The following is a 21,460-nucleotide window of genomic DNA, read 5'->3' as shown; positions in this document are numbered from 1 at the left end:
CACTGCAGGTTACCTATACAGGGATTAAAAAAAAAGATAATTGGAGTCAAATGCATTGCTTCACATACAACATAAGACCTTGGTAAGTAACAAAGATTAACAAATTACACGAATCATGCATTGTAGACCATCATCACGGAGAAAAGGGAAGAGGTAGACCACTTACAAAAACAGGCACACACTTACTGCAGTGTGGAACTAAAAACTCTGCGAACAGAAGCCAGCAGTAGCTCCGGTGAAACTTGAGCAAGCCTGTCCAACAACAACTTCAGTTGTTTTCTGTATTCTACAAACATGGCTTCATCTTCACCCTAAGAGAGATTTTTAAATTCTCATTTTAAAACTTAAAAGACCTTAAAATTCATGTAAATGGTTCATTCTCATAGTTTTCTGCATTTGTAAATTTAATATGTACTTTTTTCATTAACATTTATTTACGTAGGAAAAATTACTACGTTTAGTAGCCTTTCCTCCCCTGCTCACAACAAACATTTCTGAACACAGCCCTAGTCCTCAAAAGCCTAGAGCCAGAAACAGTATAGGGAGGAGGTTAAGGACAAGAACCTAGAGGCAGAATGGATTCACAATGGGCTTCACGAAAGCTTCACCACCTTATTCACACTCCTTGTATCTTGTAATATCTTATAAAGATATTGTATATAACAAGTTTTGTACTAAAGTGTGCAATTTGTTCATTATCATCACCATTACCTTTTTATAGTCCAAAGTTTTTGAAAGCCTCAGATGGGGAATTGAACACTTAGCACATTGCAAAATAGCATAAACCACGCTTGAGTTGATAGAAAGCACTTGACGATCCTTGTGTGTAAAATAACTCACTGGCAACCCTGGACAAGACTTGTAGCTACAAGAAGTCCAGAGAGTTAAGTGCTTCATTCCCACTTTCCCATAGACACTTATGATCTGAGGTCCACTGACAAGGTCTCAACTCATCACTTCTATTAAATACAAAGTGAGATATGATCAGCAATTGTATTGTTAATATTTTACGAAGTTCAATGCTACAATAAGTGTTTTAAAAAGGGATAAAATACCAAACAGGCATTTTTTGAGGGTATTATGAAGGATTATGAGGCTTCTATTAATTTCACCTAAGGTGGAGGTCAATATAAGCAAGAGTGTTAAAATATTTGTTTTATTTAAAGAACTCTAAGACTGAAAATGTTAATTTGAGGTAAGTAAATAAAACTGATTTCTTCCCAACGAAAATTCTTACCTCATTTTCAAAGTTATATTCTTCATCGTAAGTCAGTTTTTTCATAACGGCCAACATGATTGCCTAAAATTAAGAATAAATATCTTGGGTCAGTTTCCTTTGACATATTTTGAAGTTGTTATATTTCAAGACAGACTGCAGTCACAAATTCTGGTATCACTTTATAAGAAGCAAAAATAAGTCAATTACCTCTACATTAGCTTTTTGCTGATCCGAGAGCACTGTAAGCTGTTAAAAAAAAAAGCAAGCAATAATTTATTAGGTTTCCTAAAGTCGTACTCATCAAAATGTTTTTTTCATCAATTAAGACCTTTTAAAATATGCACACAACTTTTGTGGAGGGCAGTTTGGTAGTACCTTTCTGTATTTAAAATGCACCTAACCTAAAATCTAGCAAGTCCATTTCTAGTAAATAACTTGACACATAGATGAATTTCAACTCTAAGGATTATTTATAATGTATTCAGCAAAGAAGTTTACAGGACAGTAAAGTATGGTCTTCCCTTGTTTTCAAACAAGGCAAAAAAAAAAAAGAAAAAAATGCTAGAAATCCATTAAGATACATACAGTGGAATCACCAATAGTCATTTTAACTTTCTTCACGACTTTCCGTTACCTGAAATTTCTTAAGGTATGTATGCAGACATGTGTTATGTTTTCAACAATAATACAGAAGCTAAACTCAGTTTGGAAAAAAATCATTTTAAGCTGGACTTGATTCAACTAATCAAATGTAAATAAAATAGCAATGGTTTTCTCATCTAATGACATAATGAGAAGTTATTAATTTGTTTTTAATAAATCTGCCCTGCTGTGTGATTGAAAAAAAAAAATTTACTTATTTATTTTGAGTGAGAGAGACAGAGAGAGGGGCAGAGAGAGAATCCCAAGCAGGCTCTGCATTGTTAGTGCAGAGATGTGGGGCTCGATCTCAGGAACCATGAGATCACATCCTGAACCAAAATAAAGAGTTGTATGCTTAATCACTGAGCCACTAGGCACCCCAGGGCCTGCAGCCTTTTAAAAATTACTAACTTCTTGAGGAGCTGGGTGGCTCAGTTAGTTAAGTGTTCGATTCTTGATTTCAGCTCAGGTCATGATCTCACAGTTTGGTTCATGAGTTCAAGCCCACTGATAGTGTGGAAGCTGCTTGGGATTCTCTCTCTCTCCCTCTCTCTCTACCCCTCCCCTGCTTGTGCTCTCTCAAAATAAATAAAATAAAAAAACACTTTAAAACAACAACAACAACAAAAAAATCAGCAACTTCTCAGGGCACCTGGGTGGCCCAGTAGGTTGGGCGTCTAACTCTTGATTTCAGCTCAGGCCATAAACTCATGGTTTGTGGGATCAAGCCCCATGTTGTAGGGCTCTGTGCTGACAGCACGGAGCCTGCTTGGGATTCTCTCCCTCTCTCTACCCACCCCTCCTCTACTCTCTCTCTCTCAAAAATAAACAGGGGCGCCTGGGTGGCTCAGTTGGTTAAGCCTCCAACTTCCACTCTGGTCATGATGGCACAGTTTGTGAGTTTGAGTCCCACGTTGGGCCCTGTGCTGTCAGAGCCTGAAGCCTGCTTCAGATTCTGACTCCCTCTCTCTCTGCCCCTCCCCACGCTTGCATGTATGCTTTCTCTCTCTCAAAAACAAATATTAAAAGAAAAAAAATGAACAAAAATAAATAAATGGCTACAAGCCCTAACATGGAGACTATTACTGTCTACATTTTAAGTCCTTATTGGAAACAACTCTGTAAGGAGAGGTTTTTAATTGTAAAAAATTATTTATAAGAAATAATGTATATTTAGTTAAAATAACGAATGATGTTTAACAAAATTTCTACTATATTTAAAACCAAGCACAGGGGCACCTGGGTGGCTCAGTCGATTAAAGTATCCGACTCTTAGCTCAGCTCGGGTTTTGATCTCAGGTTCTTGAGTTCAAGCCCTGAGTTGGGCTCCACGCTTGGCATGGAGCCTACTTAAAAACAAACATACACAGATTCAAAATGAAAAAATAACATAAACCTACAGCTAATTCTGGAGCTTGTTAAAATCTAGCAAATTTTAGATTCTGGCCATTCTTGTTTTCTGGCTAAGAAGTTGGAAAAAAAAGAAGATGGAAAGACATTAATATTTAACAGTAAATGTAGCTAGCTAGTAGAATGACAGGTATTTTCTTTTTTCCTATATTTTTCAATTCTCTGTGGCATTTCTATATTATGTACTGGACAAAAAGATTAAAACAAGGACTTACCTGTTTCAAAATATGAAGATAATCATAACAAAATCCAATAATATTAGAAGAGATGTCATCATCTTCATGAATTAGTAGCTGCAGCATCAGGGCCACTTTTGTTTCAATAGCTTGTAGTGCCTCTTGAGCATTCTTGATATCCCCATTCTTAATTAATTTAGTCCAACTAACTATCAAGGACTGTCCCATTCCATTTACCAGTTTAGAAAATCTGGCCAGGAAGTCAACATCTTCTTCCTACAAGCAATCAAAAGAGACCTCAATTTAAAACCTCCCACCTAAGAGTAAGAAGAAAAACTCTATCAACTTTAGTATGAATCAAGTGACAATTCTACAACCGATTTTAAATTTAACAGAAAATTATTCTACTACCTGGACTGGAAACTCATTAGAATTTGAATTCTTCTACTATTATTGGCCATTGGTACTCTTCCAAGCAATTCTTTCCAACGGTTATGTGCTTCTACTGCCAACGTTATAAAAGCTTAAAAAAAGAGATCTGTGGTTTCAAAACCTTCTGTCTAAATTGTTTGATTTAGTAAATATGCTATAACAGTTAATGTCACACTATAGTATAACAATCTGTAACAGTCCTTTCTGAAACTATGTGAGCCTCAACTATGCTACAGGAAGATAGAACTGCCATTATAACCACCTGCCTAAGGTCATACCAGTGTTAAGAGTCAGAACTTAAACTTCACATTATTTTCATTAATTATTCTTATGATGATTCTTTACAGATTTTAGTTTCATCATTTTAGGTCTTTTACTGCAGACTAAATAAGACAATTGTTAGCAATGTAAGAAAACACTACTATTCTTCTGTCGGCAAGGATAACAGGAGAGCTGTACTACTGACATACCAGCAATTCAAAGATTTCTTAGTAATTTTTTATCACTGTCACAGGCAAAAGAGAAACCTTCATGGGGCGCCTGGCTGGGTCAGTCAGTTGAGCATCCAACTTCGGCTCAGGTCAGGATCTCACGGTTTGTGAGTTTGAGCCCCAAATTGGGCTCTCTGCTGTCAGCACAGAGCCTGCTTTGTTTCCTCTGCCTCCCTCTCTCTGCCCCTCCCCCACTTGCACTCTTTCAAAAATAAACATAAAAAAAAAATCTTAAAAACAAAACCCCTCCATATTCTGTTTCTAAATTACTTATTTACCACACTCAGAGCCCTCACTCTGTTGGGGCTACAACGTACATAGCTCAAATGAATAACAATCCAAAGTATGGTGAAAATGTAACATTTATAACGGGGTATAGTTTTGGTCAAAACACACTGCCACGTATATAGGATATTCCTTGCTATTTAAAGGACAGACCAATGGTATCAGATTCAACTGGGAGTTTGTTAAAAATGCACAACTGGGGGCGCCTGGGTGGCGCAGTCGGTTGAGCGTCCGACTTCAGCCAGGTCACGATCTCGTGGTCCGTGAGTTCGAGCCCCGCGTCAGGCTCTGGGCTGATGGCTCGGAGCCTGGAGCCTGTTTCCGATTCTGTGTCTCCCTCTCTCTCTGCCCCTCCCCCGTTCATGCTCTGTCTCTCTCTGTCCCAAAGATAAATAAACGTTGAAAAAAAAAAAAAATTAAAAAAAAAAAAAAATGCACAACTGCAGGTACCATTCCAGGTCTTCGACTTTAAGAACTGGTATAATTATATATACATACATATATATATTATAGGTATATAAATATATGTGTGTATATTGTATATGTATTATTATATATATCATTATGTATACCTTATAGTATATATATTATATATAGATCATAATATGTATTATTATATATATAATTATTAAATATAACAATAAATTTACTGTCCAAGGCAAATGCTACAGCGAACATTATGGCTTTCTGAATACAGTGTTTCCTTATTTATAATCTCAAGGAGAGTTTACAACATTGGGGAAAAAAGGAAAAAAGAAAGCGTATTTAAATTAATACCTGTCCTACTTTGTTCTAACAATTTTGAAAAGTTAATACATAAATTTACCGACCTGGTCAATGCTGAAAAACCCAGCAGACTGTAACACTTGACACAAAGATTCTACTAGTTTCATTTTATCAACAGGATCCATTCCTTTATTTACAATTTCAAATAAACAGTCACATGCTTCTTCCCGTAGAACTTCTATTGACATATGACCTAGCAGCATATTTATAAACCTGGCAACAGCAGAATAAAACTGTTACAACATTTTCAAACACATGAGTTTTACACACTGTATTTTGTAGACTTAAATCCTGATAATATATGTATACTTACCTATCATTGGCTATAAGGGATAAGTCTATCCAAGAGACATAAGCCCCAACTACCTCAAGGCACTGACATGTCACTTCTGAATTAGTATACTGATAATTTTGTAAGATTTGGTACCATGATTCCACTAAGTTTGGAATGCACTGCTCCCTCATGGTATCTTTTATTAGAGTATTCCTACGAGCCTCCTGAAAAACAAAATAAAACATCTTATGCATCCAGTAGATTACCACACAAAATAATTTTTGACATCTGAATAGTTACACAAATTTCCTCACTACTAAACTTCCAGACTTGTTAACACATTCCCTGCCACTGTTTTCTATTTCTCAACTCTAAAATCATATCCTGTGATTCTTTTAATATCCTTTTTCTGTTGCATTCCACAGTGCCAGATTTCTTATTAGACACAAACCACAGGGGCGCCAGGGTGGCTCAGTCAGTTAAATCAACTTTGGCTCAGGTCATGATCTCATGGCTTGTGAGTTCGAGCGGTGCATTGGGCTCTGTGCTGACAGCTCAGGGCCTGGAGCCTGCTTTGCATTCTGTGACTCCCTCTCTCTCTGCCCCTCCCCTGCTCATGTTCTGTTTCTCTCTCTCTCTCACACAAATAAACATTAAAAAAATTTTTTTTAATAAAAAAAACCCAACTATAAATAAGCATTACTTAGAAATCTAAAGCATATGATAAAAGGTACTTGTCAATATTATACAAACATGATTATTTAACCTACGTAAGAGAGTGGAAATTTGTTTTTAATTAAAATTTTTTTGAGTATAGTTGACTTAAAATATTACATTAGTTTCAGGTATACAACATAGTGAATCAACATCTTTATACATGCTGCAGGAATGGTAATAATTTAAATGCATGATAATAACCTTTACAGTTTTAAGTATTTCTGACATATGACTTTAAATTATTTTACACATTTGAATCAAGCAATTTTCTTTAATGTTTATTTATTTTTGAGATAGAGAGGGGCAGAGAGAGAGGGACACAGAGGATCTGCACTATAGTGCAGAGCCCAATATGGGGCTCAAACTCACAAACCGTGAGATAATGACCTGAGCCAAAGTCGGACATTTAACTGACTCATCCACCCAGATACTCCTGAATCAAGCAATTTCTGTTGTGTCATTTAAGAAGAAGGTGAAGGGTGCCTGGGTGGCTCAGTCAGTTAAGTGTCCAACATTGGCTCAGGTAGTGATCTCACAGTTCATGGGTTCAAGCCCCATGTTGGCTCTGTGCTAACAGCTCAGAGCCTGGACTGCTTCTCTCTCAAAAATAAATAAACATTAAAAAAAAAAAAAAAAAAAAGAATAAGAAGAAAGTGCGGTGCCTGGGTAGCTCAATCAGTTAAGCATCTTACTCTTGATTTTGGCTCAGGTCATGATGTTGCGGTTTTTTTGTGAGATCAAGACCTGTGTCAAGCTCTGCACTGACATCACGGAGCCTGTTTGGATTCTCTCTTCTCTCTCTGCCCTTCCCTGCCCACGTGCTCTCAAAATAAATAAACCATTAAAAAAAGTGAAAGAATAAGGAGAAAAGTTATATCAGATAATGAAGAAATAAAGACTAAGGTGATGGGCTGTGTAATGGAGAATACCGAAGAAAGGGCACAGATTGATAAGCAACGATACCTCCTCACTAACTATATAGCAGGAGTAAATACAGACTGCATTGCTTCAAAAATTCCTAAGAGAACCAATTTGTGTATTTCACTGGAGAAAGTACTTGCCTCATTACAAAACAAATGAACAAAAAAAACCAAAACCTCCAAAAAAACAAAACAAAAAAAAAACAACCCTCTAAAGCAATACTCTAATTTCAACATACACTTGGGGGAAAAAAGCCAGTTCAAGTTCCTTTGTAGAACAAAATTAAAAATGGGTGAATTTATGATCATTGCAAAAATTTGGGGATACCTGGCTGGCTCAGTTGGAAGAGCATACAACTCTTGATCTTGGGGATGTTTGAGCCCCATCTTGAATGTAGAGATTACTAAAATAAATAACTGAAAAAAAAAAAAAAAAGAAGAAAGAAAAAGAAAAGAAAACGTGTCTCCAGGGATGCCTGGGTGGCTCAGCGTGTTAAGCATCTGACTTCAGCTCAGGTCATGATCTTGCAGTCCATGGGTTTGAGCCCCATGTCAGGCTCTGTACTGACAGCTCAGAGCCTGGAGCCCAGTTCAGATTCTGTGTCTCCCTCTCTGCCCTTCCCCTGCTTGCACTCTGTCTCAAAAATAAACGTTAAAAAAAATATTTTTTTTAATTAAAAAAAAAAAAAAGACAATGTGTCTCTGAATAAAAGAGACATCCCACTGTTTTTTTATTATGTGCCCATCACCTGCTACAAAATGTTCATTAAAAACTAACAATTACAGGAACTTGGGTAGCTCAGTTGGTTGAGCATCCAACTCTTGATTTCAGCTCAGGTCATGATCTCACGGTCTTGGGACTGAGCCCTGCATTGGGCTCAGCACAGAGCCTGCATGGGATTCTTTCTCTCTCCCTGTCTGCCCCTCTTGCGCTCATGAACTGGATTCTCTCACACATGCTCTCTCTTTCAAAATGGATAAACTTAAAAAAAATCAACTAACAATTAATGGGAAGTTACTTGCCTCTGATGTATGCACCACATCACGATCCACCAACTCTGAATCAATTGCCATGAGGATTCGGAGGTACAGATCTACTCCCCTTGGATTTAGGTCCACTACTGAGAGAATGTCAAAAAAAAACTTGGGCCATCTAGTGAGATATTCTGTAACAAAAAGCAAGGCGAAGACTTGGGCTGCTTTATTTCGTATAAAGGTCTTCTCTGGTTGGGGATTCAGCATCTGACAAACAGAGAAATTATCCTTGAAATCAAATGTAAACTGGAAACTCTCATACTGTTTTCCTATTTATCATCGATAGGCAAAAACTCACCAAACCTCTACACAGTCTAGATTAGCTATGCAACAAACATGCTTAAAAATTACCAAAGTATTTAAGTGATTACCCAGGTGGAAAAGTCAAACAAAGATGGTTACTTCTCTTTCTCACACTTCTGGAGAAAAGTTTCCCATGTAGAGTTTTAATACTTATTCCTTTTACTAACTGCTTTTCTTCTAGCTGTTTGCTCTTTAAGGAAAATAAAAATTCCACCTACATAACTACTACTTTATATGTTAAGATTAGTTAAAATTAACAAAAAAGAACACAACATGAACAAAAAACTCTAAGATCCCCCCCACCCTTTGTAAAGAGGCTGTCCAGGAGGGCTCATGTTTAAAAGTAAACAAAGTGTCTGTTTCTGTCAAGTAGTTAAACAACAACAAACTATTTTAAAACCAAGTTTCAACAATGTGTCATGGAAAGCATGACAGTTTCAGTTATTGATATAATTTTAAATTATTGCGAGGCTTTCTTATACCCATGATCTTTGAAATCAGCACTTTCTAAAAGAGCTATGGGATCAAATGGAGGATAAATGTCCAACATTTCTGAGGTAAAATTCTAAACTCTTACAAAACTAAAAATTTAAATATCTGGCAATTTGAGGTACAGAATAAAATTACTAGTTTACCTGAGCTTGAAGCCAAGAGATGAGCGTCTCCCTAATTAGTTGTTGCTGAACTGTAGTTAGTTCTGAGTATCTGTCCAAAATAGAGAAGAAAAATAGTAATGCCTGTATTTGGTGTCTGTGGTTTAAAAAGTAACAGCCCCATATATTTGAAAGGGAAAATCTATGTAACACTCAATTACTTAAAACTTCCTAAAATAAATTGATAATGCTTCTCATCACGGCTTTAAAGAAAAGATGGGGTGGGCCTGGTAGGTAGCATATCAACCACTGATCTTAGTTTAAGGTTCAGCTCACGTGAAAATACAATGGTAGCTGTGGAATTTTTCAAATGGAAATATGGCTATGTTTTGAGGTCTGTGACTTACAAAATAAATCGACAGGCAAACTAAGGGTCCTCTGAGCAGCGATTCACTGTTTTCTGCTTGAGGCAGGTTTCTAAATGCAAGTGGCCACTCTGCCACTAACCTCTAACAGAGTTATCATGTAGAAAACAGGTTTGCTGTTGCTAGATCTTCTGATTTTTCCAGAGAAGCTTGAAATCTAATTTGTTGTGTGAAATGTCTGGATTTTTTATTGTAACCAATGAAGTCAGTATTTTTAAAACACTTTGGGATAAATCAAAACACATCTATAAACTGGATGTGACTTATGCACTGTCAACCTACAGCTTATGATTTTCCCAGAAAAAAACTAACTTAGAAAATGGTCTCTCCTCACAAATTTCAGAGTCAAAACAGTGAGAAAAGCCTTACTTGTATTTAACTTGATGTTCCAGTACTTGAAAGCAGAAAAACTTTATGTGATCATCACTGAAAAAGAAAAAAGGAAAACCAGGTTAGAACAGAATTTAGAGAAAACAAATCAAAAGTAAAATACTAGTGAAACATCTGAAAAGTTTCTCAAAGGAGACCTTTGGCTTCCTTTCTACCTCTTGATCTCATATATTACACTGATATCCATTTGTTTAGAACTTCAATATTATACAATGATGAATATTTCCATTAAATCTGATAAAGTGATGACAAAAATTAAGATGCAGCTTAAGTATACTGCTTTGCAAACAGAAGGCATTCCCCCTAAATTCTAGATGTTTGGATTCCTGTAACAACTCCTACACTTTACAACAGAAAGGCTAGAATAGGGGTAGAATAACAAATGGTCAAATACCCAGACTGATTCAAACAGAGATTAGTAACTGAAATCATACTTAAAATTCAACCCTAGACAGCTGCATTGCACCAAATCCAAAATGAGCAGTGCCACTCGGACTGGTAGTTCAGCCTCAAAATTTCATGCAGAAAACCAAGTTACAGATACACTGCCCTTGTAAGAAGGGAGCAAAAATCAGTTATCTACCAATTTTCTACTCTCAAGGGTCTCTCTAGGGGTGACGCAGAGCTGCAGCGAGTCAACTACAATCTCTAACAAAATCCGTTTAGAGAACAACAGGGGTGCCTAGGTGGCTCAGTCGATTTAAGGGTTCAAGTGGGTTTCAGCTCAGGTCAAATGATCTTGCGGTTTGGTTCGTGAGTTCGAGTCTCCTGTAGGGCTCTGCGGTGGCAGTGCGGAGCCTGCTTGGGATTCTCTCTCCCTCTCTCTCTCTCAAAATAAATAAATAAACAAAGCAAAACCAAAAATACCAGCAATAACAACAATTGTTCATCTAGTGTAGTTTGTCTGGGCGAGCCTTAATCATTGAACAATTTTTCATATCTAAAGCTAACTGGTAAATACAAGAATAGGCAGTATCTTCATTTAGACTACATGAATTAACTAAACAAAATAATTTCACACACAAGAAGTTGAAACAATCTTTTAATTAAGTTAGGTTTAATTACCACCTCTTCTGAGAACTTAAGGTTTCTATCCTTACCATGGATGACACTGAAGCCTTAACTGAACTATAAAAGACTTAGGTTTCCACTGAAAAATATACTACAGAAATACTTTTAAAAGCCAGATCTTATATCCTCTAAGGCATACAGATGTTCTCGAAATAAACTCTAACGTGGAGTACTTGGTTCCAACCGTCAACGGTGGCAACTCACAGCCACAACATGTCGACTATGCCAGCTAGAAGCCATCACTAACACCCAGGGGCATATTGCCACCAGCAAGTTGTCTGCTTACCCTAAGTCAGCTGTGTTTCCCTACGCCTTACTATGTCAATTGTATGCCTTTTTCAGTTAAGTAACTTAGTTAACCATTATATAAACTAATGAAATGAGTATGAAAGTTCCTATTTTTGTAAAAATTAAGCTGAACGCTTTAAAAAGACTTCACAGGAAGTCACACTACAAAAAGGAAAAACCTTAGGATGCTAATTCAAAGGGATACATGCACCCCTGTGTTTATAGCAGCACTATTTACAATAGCCAAGACATGGAAGTAGCCCAAGTGTCCACTGAGAGATGAATGCATAAAGAAAAGGTGGTACATATACACAATGGAATATTATTCAGCCATAAAAAAAGAAATCTTGCCATTTGTAACGACATGGATGGAGCTAGTGTGTATAATGCTAAGTGAAGTAAGTCAGTCACAGAAAGAGAAATACTCTGTGATTTCACTCATATGCGGGAATTTAAGAAACAAATGAACAAAGGGGAAAAAATAAAAGCGAGATACATAAATCAAGAAAAAGACTCTTAATTATAGAGAACAAACTGATGATTACCAGAGGGGAGGTGGCTAAGGGAATGGGTTAAATAGGTGATGGGGATTAAGGAGGGCATTTGTCATGATGAGCACAGGGTGATCACTATATTGTACACCTGGAAACAATATAACACTGCATGTTAATTAACTGGAATTAAAATAAAAATTCTTAATATTTTTTTTTCCTTTTTAAGTTTTTAAAATTTATTTTAGAGAGAGAGCGTATGCCAAGCCAGGGGGAGGAGCAGGGGGTTGGGGGGAGAGGAGAAGAGGGAGGGAGGGAGAGATAGAAAGGGGGGGGGAGGGAGAGGGGGAGACAGGGAGAGAGGGAGGGAGGTGGAGGGAGAGAGAAAGAAAGAAAATGAATCTGAAGTAGGCTCCACATTTGGCACAGAGCCCGACACAGGACTCAATCCCCCAATCCTGGGATCACAACCTGAGCCAAAATCAAGAACTGGGACACTCAACTGACTGAGCCACTCAGGCACCCCTAAAATAAAATTTTTAAAAAGGGGGCACCTGGCTGGCTCAGTCAGTTAAGTGACTGACTGGCTCAGGTCATCATCTCACTGTTTGTGAATCTGAGCCCCAGGTCAGGTTTTGAGCTGATGGTGCAGACAGCCTGCTTGGGATTCTCTCTCCACCTGTCCCCCACTTGTGCTGTCTCTAAGTGAATAAACAAACAAAAAGAAAAATTAAAAAAATTTTATTATAAAGGGAAAATCCTTCTGCATATTTGATGTGGGCTAGATAACTAGAAGACTTGGAGAGGTGGGGCTAAGTAACTAAAACATCTAACTTCTTCAATCCACTGGAGATCCAAAGTGGAAACTGTAGAGGATGCATTATAGGTGTGATCAATGTAAGAATGATGAAGCAAATGCTAGTGGCATATACATAAAGGAAAGAGCTTGATTTAATATAAAGAAGCTGATAAGTGAATGTGTATACACTCTAAATTTTTTGTATACTTTAAATTAAAATAAAAACTTAACCCTCCCCCGTTCATGCTCTGTCTCAAAAATAAATAAAACGTTAAAAAAAAAAAATTAAAAAAAGGGGCGCCTGGGTGGCTCAGTCGGTTGGGCGGCCGACTTCGGCTCAGGTCACGATCTCGCGGTCCGTGAGTTCAAGCCCCGCGTCGGGCTCTGGGCTGATGGCTCAGAGCCTGGAGCCTGCTTCCAATTCTGTGTCTCCCTCTCTTTCTGACCCTCCCCCGTTCATGCTCTGTCTCTCTCTGTCTCAAAAATAAATAAAACGTTAAAAAAAAAAAACAAAAAAACTTAAGATACATACAATTTATGACTACCTCCTCTGCCAACCTTTTAGAAAACCATCATAAGGAAGTTCTTACTGCACTGTGTTCCTGCTGGGATCTGCTATCGAGTGCAAAGCATACGGCAAAAGACAGACTTACTGAAAAGTCCATGCTGGAATGGCCAAATTATTAGTTTACTATTTTTCTCATTTCTACACTGAATGGTTTTCCAAAACACAAGCCATAAAATGTTTTTATGGAAACATTTTCCAAATACAGGTAAATTTAAGAGTCCTAGCAGGTTCACAGAAATTTAAATTCCTTTAAGTCATGCAAATTTTGTTTTAATTACCTGTATGTCCTTTGGGCCAGAGCTTCAGCACACACTTGCCAGGCATCTGGGGAAATCTTTAACTGCTCAAAATAGGCCAGGGCCTGTAAGATTACAAAGCCGAAAACACATGTGGAATGGTCAGTCTCAGTGCCTTACTGATACTAAAATATTCTATGAGTAGCAAACCAAAAATAAATCAGTCCACCTAAAAAAAAAAAAAAAAAAAAAAAAAAAAAAAAAGCTAAAATACTGGCTTCTAAGTATGTGCAACTTAGTGATCATTCCTAGAAAAAAATTACATAAAAAGCAAATTATATTAGACACTCCTGTTTCCTTACAGCAAAGAAGACAACACAAAAATGCCCTGCAGACCTCCGTGAATAATTAGGAGCATTAAGAGAAAAACCACAAGTGCTTTGTCAAGTGCTGTGTTCCTGAGGTATATGTAATTATAAAATGGTACATAAAGGGCAAATATGCTATTAAAGAGGTGATTACAATATGAATTTTGGAAAAGTACTAACAATTGAAAAGCTTTAGGAAACGTTTCCTATTTCTCTGGCTTGGGAATTCAGGGCTTTGTTCAAAAGTATAGTCAAGATGGATGAAGCACCAACTCCATGTGCTCCTTACTAGATTGCTGGGAAAATGGGAAGGACTTCTGCCACTCTTCCATTAGCCTGTTTCAACTGTCATCAATGACAGATACAGATGTCATGTAGGACAATGGACAAATAGTAATCTGAGCGAGCTGTGAAAAGTACCTCAAACAGCCAAGAAAATAACACAAAAACAGTGCTAGACAATTTTAAAGCTGATATAAACCTTGAAATGACTGATATAAACCTTGAAATGACGTAGAAAGAACATTACGTATTAGAGGAACCTAATTTTAATTAGTAAATATTTTTAAAGCTATGGTTTGTGCTCCAATAGTGATGAAATAAATTGTATGTCTTGATCAGCAATAAAAAAAATGACAGAATATCAGTACACTGCACATATTATGTTGCGTAAATTGTTTTGTTATAGATGAGTATGTGTGTGTATATATATGTGTGTAAATGTGTATACTGTGTGTATGTATATATATGCACATATACATAAAATGTGTATATATGTACACATATATATACACATACACACAGTATACACATGTAAAAAATATATTTACTTGGGGCACCTGGGTGGCTTAGTCGGTTAAACATCCGACTTCGGCTCAGGTCATGGTCTCGCAGCTCGTGGGTTCAAGCTCCACGTCGGGCTCTGTGCTGACAGCTCGGAGCCTGGAGCCTGCTTTAGATTCTATGTTTCCCTCTCTCTCTGCCCATCCCCCATGCATGTTGTCTCTGTCTCTCAAAAATGAATGTTAAAAAAATTTTTTAAATAAATAAATAATATATTTATTCATATATGTCTGTACACACACACATACACACAGTCAAGATGTAAAATTTTTCCTTTAGGTTAGAGGTTTAAAAAAAAAGCCAAAAAGCTACCATATTTAAGTGATATTCTTTTATTATAATTGTATCAGTGAGGGATTAGGGAATGGGTTTTCATATGTGGTCTCACTGGCTGCTCCCACAAGTATAAATAATGGCTCTCTTTGAAAATTAAGACCAGAAGAACCCAGGCTGCTGCAAAGAATCTAGTTCAGTTGTTGTCTAACAATATTCCATGAAACGTTGGGTTTCCTTTAGGAACATTTACTGTCCCATTTAAGGACAAGGTGGAAGTCAATCATGTATGTTGCATTACCACCTAATGTATGACTTGCCAAAAAAAAGGTGGGGGGGGATTCAGTATATCACTGACCTACCAGTTTCTTTAACTAGTAAGTTTTAAGCCAAAGACAGCGATTCCATTAAAAAAGTGAAAATAACTTGAAAGTTTCCAGTTTTTAACTGAAGTCTTTTAACTCTGAATCCATGCATTACCAACATTTTAAAATAAAATTTTGTGGCAATGATGAACAAGTCAAAGCTTTTATCACCTATTTCTTTTATTTCATACCTTTTTTCTAATGCTCTAGATTGCTGCTTCTAAGTGGCAACAGAGGCACTTCAGCTACTGCCCCTGTAGAAAAACAGAACTATAGCCAGACAACTAAGAAATGGGGTTGGCACACAGTTATCTTACAATCAGACTGAATTAGTGTCCCAACTACTCATTTCCAGCATCAGAACTATTAGAACTCACTTTCTTTAAGATTCCTTCTTTTTTTATCCTAATTAATTCCATTACTCAGGATGGCTTAAGGGGATCAAATTAAACCTGAATTTGGATGCTTAATATATGCCTATGACTGATGGAACTCAATTTTAATGATAAAAGCAGAACTTTATATTAAAACTACTAACAATGCATTAGGTTTACTTCTCCAAAAAATAAAATAATTACACATTTAAAAACTGTGTTGGGAGAGGGTACCTGGGTGGTTTGGTCTGTTAAGCATCTGACTTCGGCTCAGGTCATGACCTCTCAGTTTGTGGGTTTGAGCCCTGCTTCAGGCTCTGCTGACAGCTCAGAGCCTGATGCCTGCTGAGGATTCTGTCTCTGTTTCTCTCCGCCCCTCCCCCGCTCACACTCCATCTCTCTTTCTCTCAAATATAAATAAGCATTTGAAACAATTTTTTTAATCTGTTGGATTGTGGCATTTAATAAAAAATGAATAATTTCCAAAAGGGATCACAAAAAAAATAACACAAAAGACTATAATAACAAATACTAAAAGGCTTTTAATCATAGCCATACAAAATACCAAGGTAAACAGCTATGATACTTCAACTATGTGACTAAGGGTTTGAAGGTAAGGCAGCTTAAACTCCTGTGGAAAGAAATTTGTCTACACAGAGAAAACATGATTTTAAATGTCTTTTCATGTCCTAACTAGTTTGTTAGGTATCTTGTAACTAGCCAGATATTTAAATCTCAATTCCTGTTATTGCCCTCAATGTGGAGGGCTTGTTACTTATTCAACAGCAGAGGCATGAAACCGTATTAGAAACTACTTGAGATTTTTTTTTTTTTACTACGAAGAAAATTCTGCTTAAAAGCACAACAAAAAACTGCAATACTATTTAGTGAGATTGTTAACCTCATTTAGCTCATTTGTAAAAAATATCCTTTGCTATGAGAAGTGGAAAGAGAAAATGATTCTCCTTCCACTTACCCTATACTTCAAAACACCCACATCTTTAACAAATGTAATTATAGGCTTGCTCTTTAGATTCTTCTTTTATCATTCGGCTATAGCCATGATTACAGGTGTAGCCTACATTATGTTTAATTGTCCAAATACCCCAGCGCCCCATGGATTCCTTGTCATCTGACCATTTTATGTAACCTAAGACATGGCATATTCTAGCTGCTAATTTGCACGTCTGCCTGGACTAAATAACAAGGATGTTAAGTATCATTAACATCAGACCAAGCCAGGCAATAGAAAGATAAAATACGCATGTCTGTCACTATGGAAAGTTCTTCGAACAGTCTTTGCATTACAACTTTTAACTAAATAGAAACAATGACTGATGTGACATAAAGAGCTGCCTTGAATCACACATGGGATTTCAGTACTTGTTAAACCAACTTTTAAAACACAAATCACAATGCTCACTGTTTGTATATTCAGAATACATTCAAGTACATCAAATCTGTCTCCATTCATTTCTACTCAAATGAAATCTTCATCATCAGATGTATTTTTTTTTTTAATTCAAGTCCTCTAATGCAAATCTGTAGTAACCTTTAAAAAATGATTAAGCTGACTTAACTTACCCTTTGTCTGAAGTCTGAATCAGCATTTGGATTTAGCCCTAAAAGAGCCTGTTCATCCATCCCTGCTGCTATTCTTGGAGTTTTCTGATTACAATAGGCGTGCCCTCTGATCCCACAGAAGAATCCACAAACATCTGCACACACACACACACACACACACAAAAAGTTGAAAGAAAACATTTGATAAACAAAATTAATGCTTATCCAGAATATCACAAGTGGATAACATTATGCAAAGAAGTTTAAATGTTAAAAGAACTTTTGAAAACTATCCAAAATTACAACTAAAGGAGCCTGTCTTAGAAGAAATACTAAATACTCCACAAATGTGTAATTTCTAAAAATCTAACATATGTCATTGATGTTCTCAAATTTTTCTTTAAGATCATGAATATAGGAAGTAACTCATCTCTAAACAGAAGTATCTAATTTATGCAATATTATTACCTCCAGTACTTAAAAGTACAACTGTGTGACTACACCAAAAAATGACAAGCCTAGATTATCTTATTATACTAATTTGCCCCTTTCCATTTGTCAATATCACAAACCTTAAAAAAAGTACAGAACTCAGAATGGCTAAATAGTGACCTCAGAGTTCAATATCCTTACTGGAGTGTCTACCAAGTACTTCAAGAGAAGTCAAATGAAAGAGAAGTGGAGGAGTGAAAAGCCAGGCATTTAACTTTTAAACAACAGACTCTCTTGACAGCCACTTTTAGAAATGTTATTTCACAAAACATTTTTTAATAGTAGCTATAAAAATTGATAAAGAACTTAATCCTGACTAGTCTTAAGAATATTTAGTCTCTGGAAAGCAATGCACTTTTTCACAATATGGTCTAACGTTCTCAAATAAGAACATGATTAAGTCCCAAAAGGCTACTTGGTTTTTGATACAATGTACAGTTGAGGAAACAAGGAACAAATTCTAAATAATGTGAAAATCACATTTATCCTCTCAATACCTATGAGGTAGAAAAACCAGGACTACTGCTCACATAAAAAGGCTGTAGGGCTTTTTTTTTTGGGGGGGGGGGTGTTTTAATTGTCATAAACCAAAGAGAAGATCAGAGCCTAAAGAAGCCAAGAGACTAAAGGCCTGGGATGGGGGTGCACAGCCTTTTTGGGAGTGGTGAGGCCAGGACCTGATCTAGGTTAGAGGACCCCAACTACAATATGCTTTTGTCTTCCCCAGGGCCTGCCAGAAACAAATGATAAATCGGGTTATGTGCTGAGAGCTCTTGGAGAGTAAAGTCCAGCCCTTTCTTATTTCTAGATACTTGCAGACTACAGCAAGGCAGTGTAGCCCCCCCCCACCCTCAGGATTAAGGTGCACACACTTTTGAATGACTATTCTTCAGCTGAACCCAGCAAGGCCAGTGGTATTTGGCCTTTCATCTTTGCACGCACTGCTCTTTTCTTGTTACTTTGTTAACCCCTGCCTGTCCTTCAAAACTCAGCTTAGATGTCACCTCTTTCCAGAAAACTTCTTTGATCCCTATTGTCCAATTCTCCTAAACTGGATTAAACGCCCCTCTTAAGTGCTGATATGTTGTCGCTGCCTCCTTGTTTTCTCTCCATAATCTTGAAGGGAAAGAACTGTCTCAAATATTCACCATTATGCCTTTAAGACATAGTAGAACATAGGCTTTGGGTTTGGAAATACCTGGATTTGTACCCCAATCTAGTAATTTTCAAACTGGGGCCACATGGACAACTAGGAAATCTGAAAAAGACAGCTCTTTCTATGAAGTGGGAAAGAGACCATCTACCTCATAAAGCTGTTAAGACTTCAATGAGGTAAGACATGTAAAGCATGCCTGGCACATAGTGGGCCCTCAACAGGTTATTCAGAATTCAGAGCTTGCCACATGGGGGAAGGGGACTACTTGGAGTAGTCTAGATTTATCCTATACTAAAAAATGGGCATTTGAACAGATTGGAAAACACAGGTTTTCTTCCCTCACCCCTGCAAAAATGAAAAGAAAATTTAATGATTCCTTGGAAAACTGCATACTCAGAAAATCTGAGTTTCTGTGAATTCCGTATTAAAAAGTCCTATAAAATCATCTTGAATTTAGGTAAAACTGCTTAAGCTGGGTCGCTTTAGTTCTATCAAGTGAAACAGCACTGGTCTTAAGAAAAAAACTGGCCAATAAATAACCTAAGGAAACATAAACTTGTTACCGTTGTCGGTACAGAAAGAATCCCCCACAGAGAGGCACTTGGATAAAAATCAATATGCAGTGGAACATAAATAAGCATAAAATGGTAAATTACCTATATGTGTGTGCCAAGAACTGAAAAGTTACAACCTGTGCGAAAAGGTAACCATTCCCTCAATTAAAGGTTGTGCATGAACACTTAATGTTCTAACAAGCCACGGAGGTGCAGGCTTAAACATTTGTTACAATGCGATAAACATATCAATTACGCATCTAGCAAATGTTGTGGAGGGAAGCAAGCAACATACTTAAAATACTGAGCCCTAACTTTTCCTTGATAGCCATTAAAAAAAAAAAAAAATCAAACAATCTGGGAAAGTTCCTCCACACCTACTAAAGACTGTTCAAAGACCAGGACTGAATCTTTCCAGTCTTTTACCACCACACTGACAAGTCGCTTTAATAAAACGTAACTTCCCCCAGTAACAACTAATTAGCACTTTCAAAAAGTACTTGTTTCTTCTGGTTATAGGGAAACATCACGCTTGTCTACTCCTGCAGAACTGTGAAGGGAAGAGAAGAAATGGCGTGTCTGTGCTGGCAAAATTACTACACAGAAATACTACTTTTCTCCTTTTTGTCCTGGGGCTGGGGGGTGGGCAGCGAAGCAAGTTTGAGGTCTCCGCAGTTGAAACTGGCAGGACACACTATTACAAATGAGGCTGGCCACCTTTAGTACATCACGGGCCACAGATGAAGCCGACCCCCCCTCGGCCGGCCTTGCCCCCTCCTCCCCCACCCCGTCCCTCCCCGAAAGGAGCCTCGTGGCAACTCGGGTGATGAAACACCGGGCAACGGGCGGCCACGCACTCGGGACGCGCTCCGCGGCGATGGCCGCGGTTCGTACCCACCCCCACCCAGTCCGCCCAGCCTTGGGGCGCACCTCCCTGGACGGCCCCCGGCCCGCACCCCAACCCCGGCGTGGGGGCTCCCTGGGCCAGTCCGCCCAGGCAACTTCCCCGCATTCCCGAGCGGACCGAGGTGGATCCGGGTCCCGCTGCCCCCAAGCTCCGAGTCACCTTCCCTATCACTCCATCCCGCCTCCCCGCCTGCACTCCCGAGGGCTGGTCAGCGGAGCGGAGCGGAGCGACGCCGCACGCAGGGAGCGGGGAGAGCGGCCCTCGTCCTTGTCGCCGTCGTCCTCCGCCACGGCCGCAGCGCTAATGCCGGAGACAGAGCTGGCTGGGGCCGCGCGCCGCTCCGCGTCCCCTGACGCCTTCTCTTGCGTGGCGCCGGACCGGCAACCTAGCAAGCAGGCGGGCGGGGTCGGCGCCCCAGGAAGGGAAAGAGCGCGAGGGGCCGGCTAACGCCGCCGCCGCCTCCGTCGCCGCTGAGTCAGCGCGAAGCGCGCTCCCCGCGTCGGCGCCGCGCGGGCCAGCTCCAGCAGCCTCATGGAGAGTGCAGACGGCAGCCCGCGGGCCCGGGCCGGGGGCCTACAACTCCCGGCATGCACGGGGCAGGCGGCGCTTCCGGGCGCTCGCCGGGCCTGAGGTGCATGCCGGGATGGGGTGTCCGGCGCGAGTCCCTCCCGCGCCGCTGAATCCTGGTGGTCCCAGCCGCAGGGTAGGGCGCGCTTAGCACGCTCCGTAAAGGCCTCCTCAGGTTAGCTGGTGGATTCGAGTGCGGCGCTCCTGAGATCCAGATGACGTGATCCAAACCAAATGTGATTCAGTTTAATTGCTCTTCCATGGTCCCACGTGTTTAGCGTCTAGGAGCGTGAGGATCCTCTCAGGGGCGCTGAAAATTCTTAAATTCCACTTGAAACGTACTAATATATTGTCATTCGTGAAAAGGAGAGCATTCTTAGGGAGTTCTGCTCTGCTCGTAGGTTACTTTTCTGGTAGTTACTTAATTTATTCGGAGGCAGTATTGGT

At 38.8% G+C, this 21,460-nt stretch overlaps 1 protein-coding gene across 4 annotated transcripts in view; it reads right to left on the bottom strand.

Annotated features, from left to right (window-relative positions):
• The window catches only part of XPOT (exportin for tRNA), a 37,285-nt gene extending 16,426 nt beyond the window's left edge, over positions 1–20,859 (bottom strand). The window contains exons 1-12 of one of the 4 annotated variants that reach the window (XM_030323111.1): positions 20,606–20,859; positions 17,359–20,089; positions 13,594–13,676; positions 10,078–10,134; positions 9,326–9,395; positions 8,376–8,594; positions 5,755–5,939; positions 5,486–5,654; positions 3,487–3,723; positions 1,427–1,465; positions 1,238–1,300; positions 187–311 (exon numbers count right to left, since the gene is read on the bottom strand). In XM_030323111.1, coding sequence (XP_030178971.1) covers positions 187–311; positions 1,238–1,300; positions 1,427–1,465; positions 3,487–3,723; positions 5,486–5,654; positions 5,755–5,939; positions 8,376–8,594; positions 9,326–9,395; positions 10,078–10,134; positions 13,594–13,676; positions 17,359–17,538 — 1,427 coding nt within the window. In that variant the 5' untranslated portion in view covers positions 17,539–20,089; positions 20,606–20,859. Of the gene's footprint in view, positions 1–186; positions 312–1,237; positions 1,301–1,426; positions 1,466–3,486; positions 3,724–5,485; positions 5,655–5,754; positions 5,940–8,375; positions 8,595–9,325; positions 9,396–10,077; positions 10,135–13,593; positions 13,677–17,358; positions 20,303–20,605 lie in introns of those variants that run through there. The other 3 variants (XM_030323112.1, XM_030323113.1, XM_032594004.1) reach the window with 3 other exon arrangements.
• Between the last annotated feature and the right edge of the window lie 601 nt (positions 20,860–21,460).

The sequence above is a fragment of the Lynx canadensis genome, chromosome B4, assembly GCF_007474595.2.
Source record: "Lynx canadensis isolate LIC74 chromosome B4, mLynCan4.pri.v2, whole genome shotgun sequence".
NCBI classification, from domain to species: Eukaryota; Metazoa; Chordata; class Mammalia; order Carnivora; family Felidae; genus Lynx; species Lynx canadensis.
Note: the sequence above shows the minus strand (reverse complement) of the source record. Positions and strands in the feature narration are given on the sequence as shown.